General features: G+C 42.6%; 1 protein-coding gene across 13 annotated transcripts in view; it reads right to left on the reverse strand.

Moving 5' to 3' along the window:
• Positions 1 to 12056, reverse strand: part of LOC118361765 (aspartyl/asparaginyl beta-hydroxylase-like) — a 53705-nt gene that overhangs the window by 26172 nt on the left and 15477 nt on the right. For 7 of the 13 annotated variants that reach the window (XM_035741966.2, XM_035741963.1, XM_035741967.2 and 4 more), the window contains one exon: positions 9886 to 9936. The exons of the other annotated variants lie outside the window; for them this stretch is intronic. In XM_035741966.2, the coding sequence (XP_035597859.1) occupies positions 9886 to 9936 (51 nt within the window). The remainder of the gene's footprint in view (positions 1 to 9885; positions 9937 to 12056) is intronic. 13 annotated transcript variants of the gene reach the window in all.

Genomic DNA, 12056 nt, shown 5'->3' on the forward strand with positions numbered 1-12056 from the left:
GCAGGATTGCCTTCCCTCCAAAGGTGTGTTGCTACAATAAGGATCCCGTTACAACAGTATTAGCTACGTAATTCCGCTTGTATTATCATTTCCCCGCACAGCGGACACATAAACAATTCAAACAAAAGACAACGACATAACCTGTAAGTCTAACTGTCAGTTACACTCCCACCAATCACCAGTGATTTCTGTGAAAGGGGTCTGCAGGTTTCTTGATCGGCTTCCAGGAGGGTGACTGTCTTATGGATGGGCCTCTCCAGACAGGTGGGTTTGGTGATGCGTTTACCTCTCTCATCTTCGGTTGAGTCGCTGATCAGTAACTTGAATCTTCTCACCCGGCCATCCTGTCCCGGTACACTTCTGTAACCTTTGCCAATTTCCACTGGTTGCGTGGTGCAGTATCATCTTGCAAAATGACAATGTCATTAATCCTTGCGTTTCTTCTGTCTTTACTCCATTTCTGTCTGTGTTGGAGGTTTAATGCGTTGAATACGGTTAGCTACAAAGACGTGGAATCTTCTGGCTTCATTGTTGATGTAGCCAAGAACTACCTTCGACTCTGTCCAGAAGTATTCCTGTAGACCTTGTATCTCTAACTCCTTTTTGAGCATGTCACTTGTTCGAACAGCTACCACCGCTGCTGAAAGTTCCAGTCGTGGTATGGTCGTAACCTTGGAAGGGGCGACTCGACTTTGCCATAACTAGGGAGCAATGAACTCTCCTGCGGTGCTGATTGTTCTGAGGTATGAGCACTCTCCATAACCTGAGGTACTAGCGTCGGAGAAGTGATGGAGCTCATAACTCTGCACCTCCTTGAAACTTGATGGCAAGTAGCTTCGTTGGATCCTTACTTCAGACAAGTTTTGTAGACCTTGGAGCCAGAATTCCCACTGGGAACGTAGGTCATCTGGAAGGGGGTCATCCCAGTCGATTCTGTCACGACACATCCGCTGCAAGATCTGCTTCCCCACCAGGACAAAGGGTGCCACAAACCCAAGCGGATCATATACAGAGGCTACTGTAGACAACACTCCTCTTCTTGTGAGTGGGCGTTCCTTGACAACTACTCTAAACTGGAACTCGTCTGATGCGACACACCACAGTACACCAAGCGCTCTCTCCATGTGTGGTTCACCCAGAGCCATATCCAGGTCTTTGGCACCCTTGGCACGTTCTTCCTTGGGAATTGTGTTAGAGATAAACTTGTGCAACCGAAGTTTGCCGATGCTGCAAAGCTCTCTTGCTTCTTTCCCCAGCTGGGCCGCTTCAGCTTCAGACGATACGCTCGTCAACCCATCATCAACACAAAAGTTCCTTTCTATGAACTGGATAGACTTCTCGCTGAAGCTTCCTCGTCCTTCGGCAGCAAGATGTTTGAGACCATAGTTGGCGCAACCAGGAGATGAAGCTGCGCCGAACAAGTGGACCTTCATACGATACGCTGAGGGTTGAGACTCTAGATCTCCGTTCTCCCACCAAAGGAACCGTAGATAATCTTGGTCTTCTGCTTTCACATGAAACTGGTGGAACATGCACTCTACGTCACACATGATTGCAACTGGACCCTTACGAAAACGACAAAGGATGCCCAGCAATGTGTTTGTCAACTCTGGACCGGTAAGGAGATGATCATTCAAGGACGTCTCTCGAAACTTAGCTGAGCAGTCAAAGACGACTCGTATCTTCCCAGGCTTTTGTGGGTGATAAACTCCATGGTGCGGGATATACCATGCTGGATGCTTGTTAATTTCCTCTTTAGAGACCTTTTCAGCATCTCCACAAGCTATAGTCTCTTCCATGAATGCTGTGTAGTCCTTGTAGTACTGCTTGTCTCTCCTTAGGCTCCTTTCCAGGCACTTGAGTCGGTGAACTGCACATGGTTTATTGTTCGGCAGATTGGGTCTTTCTTCCTTAAACGGCAGCGGCATCTCATAATGTCCATTGTCCTTACGTCTGATGCCCTCTTTCATTTTCTTCAGGAACCGGATATCCTCTTGAGATATGAGGTCCTCTTCTGCAGCTCTCTCGTTGAAGTCAGATTCAAGCGTCTTGATAATGTCCAGTGTTGTGATTACCTCTCTTGCATGTGTTCTACAAACATAGTGTACTTGATTTGTGAGGTTGGAAGAAGATTGAAGGCTTGGCATCACCTGTCTAACGATAACCCGATGACTCACTCCAATAGGGTCGCCATAGTCGATACATGGATTTCCATAGCCGACTATGCTCCAGCCAAGATCTGTTCTCTGAGCAAAAGGCTGATTTCCCTTACCAGACACAATTTCTCTTGGAAGGAGAGCCTGGGAGCAGTTGTAGCCAATTAAGAGACCGACATCACAGCTCTGTTGAGGAGCAATCTCCTCTGCAATGTGTTCAAGATGAGACCATGCTCTTGCAGTCTCTGGAGTAGGAATATGATCTCTGTTTGCAGGAATAAACTCTCTCGAGTAGGTCGTTGGCAGAGGGATTTTCTTCTCCAAGTAAAACCCTCTAACCTGCAAACCAGACAGCTTCTGGCAGGGCACAGTGGTATTTCTTGAAGCCATTGTAGAGAGTTTCAGTTGGACTGGCTCCTTCCTTGTATTGAGAGCCTTTGTTGTCTCTTCAAGGATAAAAGTGGTGTCGCTCTGGGTGTCAAGAAGTGCATACACAAGAACTTCACGATCTGGCTCACTTGTGGTTGACACCCATACTGGAATGATTGTTGAGGTGTGAGTGTTAATGTCCCTTACGACTCTGTTAGATATGGCCTCACTTGACGCTCTTGTCCCCTTATCTTGTGAGGTCTTCCTATCCCTTAACCTTTCTTTAGTACGATCTTCGTGCAGGCAGGATGGATGCCTCCTCTGACACGTGTCGCAGGTGTTCCTGTTATCACAATCTTTCGATCGATGCCCAGGCTTTAAACAGCCAAAGCACAACTTATTCTCTTGAACAAACTTCTGTCGCTCTGCGGTGGGCTTATCCATGAACTTCCAGCATTTGTGGAGACTGTGACCTGACTTCTCACAGAAGACACAACTAGTAACAGTATCTTTCTCATCAGAGTTAGTTGCTAATACCCTTGCTCCGGGGTTTTGAATCCTTGGCGTCTTAAGTTTCCCATCTTCACTTGGTTTCAAAGCATGAAGGGATGTTACAGGATTGCAAGCAATCTTGGCTTCTCTTGTGAGAAACTTCACAAACTGACTGAAGCTAGGAAAGATCTCCGTTTCTTCTAAGATGTCTGTGACCTTTCTATTCCATCTTGAAGTTAGCCAATCTGGAAGTTTAGCGAGGATCTTTTGGTTTTCATTACAGTCATTAAGCACCTCCAGGCCCTTATTCTGAGACATAGCAGCTTCACAGCTGCGAAGAAAGTCTACAAGGTCTCTAAGTTCAAGACTGTCCTTGGATCCTATCGTAGGCCATGCATTGAGCTTATCTCTGAAAGACTTGGCGATGAAGAATTTGTTTCCGTACCTTTCTTCAAGAATGGTCCAAGCAGCATGGTAGGCTGATTCTGTTCCTAACATAAAGTAACTTTCGATGGCTTTCTTGGCAGGCCCACCGACATATTTTCTTAAGTAATATATCTTCTCAGTTGTTGGTATGTTCTTCCTGTCTATCAGAGTCTGAAAAGAGACCTTCCAGTCAGTGTACGAGAGAGGCTCTCCATTGAATGTTACTGGTTCTGGTATGGGGAGGCGGCTTTCACTGATTGCTTCCGCTAGTAACCTGAACATGGTCTTGGTGCCATCTTCTTGCTGTGTGCTTGTCACATGTTGTGGTGAGAGACTGTGAAATGAGCCACTTCTGTGCATGACTTCTTTCACATATTTGCAGTTAGAGAGTAGTTCTCTCTTCTCGTCCTCTGAGTTTTCATCTTGCTCATACACTTGCATTCGCGCCTTGGCAGCATTTAGTTTCTTGAGCACTTCTAGGCGCTCTAACTCTCTACGCTTGTCTTCTAGTGTCCTTTGTCTGGCAGTATTTTCTACCTCTAACTTGACTCGCAGCCTAGCTTCTTCTAAGCTGCGTTTCACAGCCTCAGCTTCTTGCTCCGCTGTCCTCTTCTTATCTTCATCTTCGAGTCGCTGAAGCTCTTCTAGTTGGCGTTCTTGCTTAACCATTACTTCTAAAGCTGCTTGGTTAGCAGCAACTTCCGCCGCAGCCTCTTGTATCTTGACAGATGACACGCTTGAGCATCTGGAGTTGACCTTTGAGTTGCTTTGAGACTGGGAGGAAGCACTTGAGGGCTGATAGTTGAGACTTGACTTATGTGAGAGTTCGGACATGCACAAGGAATTGCTGTCCTTCCAGTGCAACTCTATCTGGTTACTTTGACCTTCTTCCCTGCCTTTTAAATGACACCTTACAGTCTTGATAATAGACATTGTAACTGCTTCACAAGTATCAACTCTGCGTCGTATATCGTTGTCGGGAATGTCGATTTGACGCACATTTACATAGACACGGTTTAGCTCTGTAGAGGTATGGCTAATCTTGTTTAAGAGGTCTTCTAGTAGGTCTTCAGAGCAACAACCTGTCAGTGACAGTTTTGCTTCCTTTACCAGAGCCTTCCACTTCTCATAGCTGACCCTGAAACGTTGTTCGAGCTGTCTCCACCTTTCGTCGCGCAGTTCTCTGCCCTTTTCAGTTAACCTGCGGACCCTCTCACCTTTTCGTGGCTCTTGTTGTGCTACCTCTTCCTGCTGCTCTGTTTGTTCTGATGAAGGCTCGAAGTTTGCGAGGTGTTGCTGCAGCTGCTCAACTTGACCCACCCCATCTCTATCACCTTTAGTGAAACTACCTCTTTCTGACATTCTAAATCAAGTCAAATCAATTCTAGCTAAGGTTTGGATAAGTGAGTAGGTAATTTATACTCTAATTCACTGTCATTTATACCTCAGTACGTGGTATAAACATGTATAATGCTTGAAACAAAGGCTTGAACAAACACCTTACCAAACAATTACACTATTAACTTACAAGTGAAAATAGAATTAATAGGTGTACGCTGACCCTTAATGTTTGTGACTATATATATATATTTAGTAAGTATCAAATAATATTTTTCAGTAATACACATACCAGCGATACATTAAGATAGAAAGAGCAAATGCATAATACCAGAGTCTTTATGAAATAGACAACTATCTCCAGTCCTTACAAATTGTAATCTTAAAGTCTCTTATTAGCTGTTCAGAAGGCTAGGACCACCTTCAAACACCTTGACTTGTACTTGCGTGTCTGACTTTCCTGTTAGTCTTGACCTTATGTTGCCTCACGATGCTTCCTTATGTGGAGATTTTCTTCTTAGTTTGCAGGTAGGTGCAACACTCTTATCTGGCAGATGACAAGGTCTACCAGGATTTGGGAATCTTGTAGACGTTTTACAGCTGGATGAGATTCTTCTTTCTCTCTTGCTCGTGAAGAGCATTGAGTTCTCACTGTAGCTCCCTTCAGTAACCACGAGCACAACCGTTCCTTGATTTTAACTGGCGGCTTTATTCTGTAGTTTTAGTCAGAATTATCACCTTCCGTGAGAACTATAAAGTAAATGAAAAATACAGTTAAGCACACTCTTACGACCTTATCTTACGAGTGACTTATTAGCTTGGTATAACTCTGAAGTGCTTACATACATAACAGTTTAACCGGCGTTATAACAGGTTCAGATTAACACATGAATAAAGGAACAAATACCTCATTGGCTGCTTATTACAGAAGGGAGGAAATCAAACTTCACACTTATTATTCCTGGCATGAATTCACACTTCATCCTAACATACACTCTTCAACCTTTATGAACTACACCCGATGACATGAAAACTTAGCTAACGCAGCGCAGGATTGCCTTCCCTCCAAAGGTGTGTTGCTACAATAAGGATCCCCGTTACAACAGTATTAGCTACGTAATTCCGCTTGTATTATCATTTCCCCGCACAGCGGACACATAAACAATTCAAACAAAAGACAACGACATAACCTGTAAGTCTAACTGTCAGTTACACTCCGGTGGGCAACATTTGTACCAGTGCTCGATCAGTCGGTGAAAACCAACATCACCCAGAACAGAGAACGGTTGATTGTCAAGGGCAATGAATTCCATTATCTTGGTTGTTAATGGATTTCGCCTTTAAGTTGTCTCGCTGAAATGTTATTTCTCTTTCAAATGACTGCTCGATCCACACGGCTAGGTTAGGAATGCTGTGTTGCACGTGTAATGCAACATTTTACGTGGGGTCATTACGTCATGTACCTACGTTATATTGGTATGCACGTCAGCTTTGACATGTTGGCATTTTGAGCTAATATCGTCCGATTCTGATATGTTCACCGATATATCGTGCATTCCTACTCACAACCAATAAAATAAGTAGGCTACCTTTTGGCTTTTCTGTTTTTGGAACAGGAACCTCAAATCTTCTCCGATGACATTTTTTCAGAGGAAAATAGCCTTTCTTTCTAACTTCTCTAGGGTAGGGGGCAGCATTTGTAATTTTGGATGAAAAGCGTGCCCAAATTAAACTTCTACTCAGGCCCAGAAGATAGAATATGCATATAATTGGTAGATTTGGATAGAAGACTAAAGTTTCAAAAACTGTTAAAATAGTGTTGTTGTAGTTTTCTATTCAATGCCATTACAGTATCCATTGACTTAGGACTCAAATTGCAGTTCCAATGCCTTCCACTAGATGTCTTTAGAAATTGTTTCAGGCTTGTATTCTGACAAATGAGAGAGTAAGAGCAGTCTGAATGAGTGGACCCTGCCGTGTCACAGAGCTTTTTCATGCGCGCGACCGAGAAAGTGCCTTTCTTGTTTACCTTCTATATTGACGACGTTATTGTCCGGTTGAAATATTATTGAATATTTCGTATGGCATGTTTCTATGAACTTTACGGATACAATTTGGATTTTTTTTGTCTGCCTGTTGTGACTCCGTTTGAGCCTGTGAATTACTGAAGAAAACTGCGAATGGAGGTTTTTGGAGAGAAAAAAAAGACTATGAACAAAAGGAACATTTATCAAATAAATGAATGTCTTCTGAGTGCAACCATATGAAGATCAAAGGTAAGTGATTAATTTCTCTATTTCTGACTTGTGTAACTATTTTACTTGGCTGGTTACTGTTTGTAATGATTTGTCTGCTGGGCTATGTTCTAAAATAATTGTACATACCGGTATACTTTCGTGGTAAAGCATTTTTTAAATCTGAGACTGTGGTTGGATTCACAAGAGGTTTATCTTTAAACCTATGAAAAATAGTTATATATTTTCTGAATTTTTATAATGAGTATTTCTGTATTTGAATTTGGCGTTCTGTAATCTCACTGGATGTTGGCCAGGTGGGACGCTAGCGTTAATAAGCATGTGTTAAATCAAGAAGAATTGATCATGCTATTCCAGAGTACACCATCACTCCAAAGTCAACCTCAGTCTCTGAAAACAACTAAGTTAATCAAATGCGCTGCCAAGTTCGTCTTTCATAACACAAGCAATGAAACACAAATGTAACCAAACTATATCTATCTATATCTATATACACATACACACATACACCCTTCGGAAAGTATTCAGGCCCCTTGACCTTTTCACATTTTGTTACGTTAGTTTCATACATTTTTTATTGAATACAAAGAAAATCCTCAGCAATCTACACACAATACCCCATAAGGACAAAGCGAAAACAGGTTTTTAGAAATATACAAAAAGGACAAATACCTATTTACATATGTATTCAGACCCTTTGCTATGAGACTGGAAATTGAGCTCAGGTGCATCCTGTTTCCATTGATTATCCTTGACATGTTTCCACAACTTGGAGTGTTAAATTCAATTGATTGGACATGATTTGGAAAGGCACACCGGTCTGTATAAAAGGTCCCAAAGTTGACAGTGCATGTCAGAGCAAAAACCAAGCCATAAGGTCGAAGGAATAGTCTGTAGAACTCAGAGAAGGGATTGTGTCAAGGCACAGATCTGGGGAAGGGTACCAAAAAATGTCTGCAGCATTGAAGGTCCCCAAGAACAAAGAACATCATTTTTAAATGGAAAAAGTTTGGGACCACCAAGACTCTTCCTAGAGCGGGCCACCCGCCCAAACTGAGCAATCAGGGGAGAAGGTCCTCGGTCAGGGACCAGATGGTCACTCTGACGGAGCTGTAGTTCCTCTGTGGAGATGGGGGAACCTTCCAGAAGGACAGCCATCTCTGCAGCACTCCACCAATCAGGAATTTATGGTAGAGTGGCTAGACAGAAGCTACGCCTTAGTAAAAGACATGACAGCCCGCTTGGAGTTTGCCAAAAGGAACCTAAAGACCCTCAGACTATGAGAAACAACATTCTCTGGTCTGATGAAACCAAGATTGAACTCTTTGGCCTGAATGCCAAGCATCACATCTGGAGGAAACCTGGCACCATCCCTACAGTGAAGCATGGTGGTTGCAGCATCATGCTGTGGGTGTGTTTTTCAGTGGCAGGGACTAGTCAGGATTGAGGCAAAGATGAATAGAGACACCCTTGACGAAAACCTGCTTCAGAGCGCTCAGGAACTCAGACTGGGGCGAAGGTTCACCTTCCTAATCACAGTGCAAAGACAACACAGGAGTGGCTTCGGGACAAGTCTCAAAGTCCTTGAGTGGCCCAGCCAGAGCCCGGATTTCAACCCAATCGAAAATCTCTGGAGACCTGATAATAGCCGTGCAGCAACACTACCCTTCCAACCTGACAGTGCTTGAGAGGATCTGCAGAGACGAATGGGAGATGTTCCCCAAATACAGGTGTGCCAAGCTTGTAGCGTCATACCCAAGGAGACTTGAGGCTGTAGTCACTGCTAAAGGTGCTTTAACAAAGTACTGAATAAAGGGTCTGAATACTTATGTAAATGTCATATTTCCATTTGTAATTTTTTAAAATAAAATTAGCAAACATTTCTAAAAACCTGTTTCTGCTTTGTCATTATGAGTTATCATATGTAGATTGATGAGGGGGAAAAAAACAATTTAATCCATTTTAGTCTAAGGTTGTAACGTAACAAAATATGGAAAAATTCAAGGGGTCTGAATATTTTCCGAATGCACTACTGAGATGCCATTGTGCCTTGCAAAAGCCTGCAGGAGCTGCAGTTTGTCTTACATCATACACATTCACAGTCTAACCACAAAACAGAGAGGATTTAGAGTCAAAACATGAATTGGGCAGGATTGTAGAGGAGTAGGTTGGCTTCCGCTGGATGAAGAAAACAGATGAACAGTCTCATTTAAAATTGAACAGTTAAAAATAATCCAGCCTCTCCACTTGCACAACTTGAGTCCGAACTCAGGTCTTCGTTGGCTACACACTAGCAAAAACTCCTATTATTTTCTCTCTCGCTCTTCAAAATGAGAGGCAACAGCGTAACACAAGCTAATTCAACCACAGTTTTGACTGAGGTGTTGCATGTGGTTTTGTCTACTATAATTTGCTTCCAGGTCAAAACACCACAAGTTTTCTACCTCTGATCCCTGACTGCTGAACAGTCTGTCAAAAGGTGTTTTCAAAATCCCTGGCAGACACGCAAACAGAGCCAAGGGTCACAGTCCAGAGAAGGTTGATTCTCACACAAATGTCATGCCCACCAGAAATGGTCTTAAACACACACGCGCAAACAAACAGAACAATTTTATTCCCTAAGGAGAATAAAATCATTCTGGACAATAAATAACACTGGGAACGATACCTTTTGGTTTGGACTTTTTTCTTGTCCTCTAATTATGTCAAATGAAAGAAGAACAATTAGCTACAGTGACACATTTCGACATGTTTTTTTTTTAAAAGGACGCAGGGTCATGAGAGAGTTGAGCAACAAACAGAAAATGTTGGCCAATGACAACACGCACAGACCAACCAGGAGGATGTACCTTTTTTCAGCCTTTCCATTTTGGGAGCAGGAACTTTGATCTCTTTTTCATCTAACATACAAACAAAACCAAAAAAGAAATTAGAGACAGCATGGACCATGTCGGAGGGGACTGTACGTGCCAATTCCAAAGTGTGCATCATAGCGCCAATTTGACAAGATCGCTCAATCAATATCAAACAGAAACCAGTCACTTATTCCTATCCTGTACAAAATGCATAAAATACTTAAATCGATGCCCATAACCTTTGACAGTGCCCATGCTTGTAGACAGACACTAAATATAAGTTCAATCAACATTTATTCCATAGACAGACATTCAAACTACCTCACAACATAAAATATCTGAACACTGCATTTTGTTTATGTCAAGATATTAATAGGCTAGGGCAACATCTTGCAATATGCCTACTTAAAATGGCCTAAACGGTTGTCCCTCCAGTCTGAAACAGAAATACACCCCTCTTAGTCACCATGACCTTGGTAAATAAAACTGAAAACAGTCCGAAACCCCTCAGTAAATACTTAGCCCATGGCCACAAGTCAACGTGGACGACATTCCCAAACTCTGGGGTTCATGCTGACCTTTATGGGTCTGTTTAGCAAGAGATGGGTGAAGTTCAGGAACTTCTCTTCAATCCAACAATAGCATGGGGGCATATTAGCAGTTAAAAGTTTAACAATCATAAGTACCAAAACATTAGTTGCACATTCTGAGAATAGGCCCCGCTCAAGTGGTCATTCACATTGCATCATTCCAACAACACACTCAGTGTTAGCACTTCCAATATGTAAGCCTAATAACATCGAGTCATAGGAATTTAAGAAAATCAGTCTTCCTTGACCTACTGCTGGGTAAAGAGACGACTTCTAGACTTAGTCTTAGGACAGACAATGCAAATAGATACAGCACGTTTTGAATTAAGTTTACATTACTACATTATTACAGTACAACAAGCTAACTAAACAAAGTTGATCAACGCTGACGTCCTCTGTTACTGAGTATAAAAACTGCATGAACTGCAGAATCTAACGTTGCTTTGCTTAAAAAGCTACATGACATCATTTTTTTTCTAATTAAACTAGGAGTCACCTGAACTGCAACATCCAACGTTATCAGAAGCCTGAACAGTGTTATGTAGATGGTGAGTGAATGGTTATATAGATAGAAGAAATGGACATTACAGTAAAAGGAATTACTGTAAGGCTTAAGAGTAAAGATTAAGTGATTATTTACATTTAAAAAATGAATTACAACTAAATGTGAAACACAGTTTAACTTGGAAAAATGAAAAGATTAGAATAGCAAAGGATTCATTCAGGTCAGAAAATAGATGAGCAAAGAATTAGTGCATCACAATGACGGTGACAAGTACAGATTGCAGAATCTTAGAAAAAGTACAAAGCATAGTCCCAAAAATCCAGGTCAATATTCCCAATGGCAAGCACCACTGCAGCAAGGCCAAAGTCGACGAGGACAAAAACATAATATCCTTATTTCAGACACTCTTTTCACAGAGTCCTTCATTTGACAGGATCAGCGCCAGATTCAACTTCCTCCAGTTAAAGATGGGGGTGTGGGGGGTGACCTTTGGGTGACCTTAGACCTCACCCAGTAGACTACTCTCCTTCTGCTCCTCATGGATGGCAGGCTAATAGGCGAATGCTCAGGAGCTTTTGGCTATTGATCCTGTAGGTCTAATATAACGCCCTGAACCCCACCGTCATTCTGGGACGTACCATCACCCTCCTCCTCCTCCTCCTCCTCCTCCTCTGCTGTCTGACTCTCTGGAATCTCTGGATCCTTCTCTACGGGAGGAGTGATCACATCATAGAGAAACGTGAAGAAGCCGTAAAACCAATCAGAGCCTTCCTCGGCTAAAATACCGAAGATTTCCTCTAGGGAATCTGCGTTTTCATTAGTAATTTCACCGCCATCTTTGGTCAAGCCTGACGAGAGAGAGGAGAAAAACAAGGGGGAGAGAAGAGGAGCGAGAGGATAGAGGATGGAGAGAGAGGGAAGAGAAATGAATAAAGTGGATGGTAATGCAGGAAAGAGAGAGGCGTATAAGTCGAATAGAAGAGCGGCAAGAAAATACCCCCCTTTAATAGTTGTGTAGCACTGTTGAAAGTGTGGAATAATGAAATGTCATTGCCAGCTATGTTCAGGGA

The sequence above is a fragment of the Oncorhynchus keta genome, chromosome 28 (assembly GCF_023373465.1).
Source record: "Oncorhynchus keta strain PuntledgeMale-10-30-2019 chromosome 28, Oket_V2, whole genome shotgun sequence".
Lineage (NCBI taxonomy): Eukaryota > Metazoa > Chordata > Actinopteri > Salmoniformes > Salmonidae > Oncorhynchus > Oncorhynchus keta.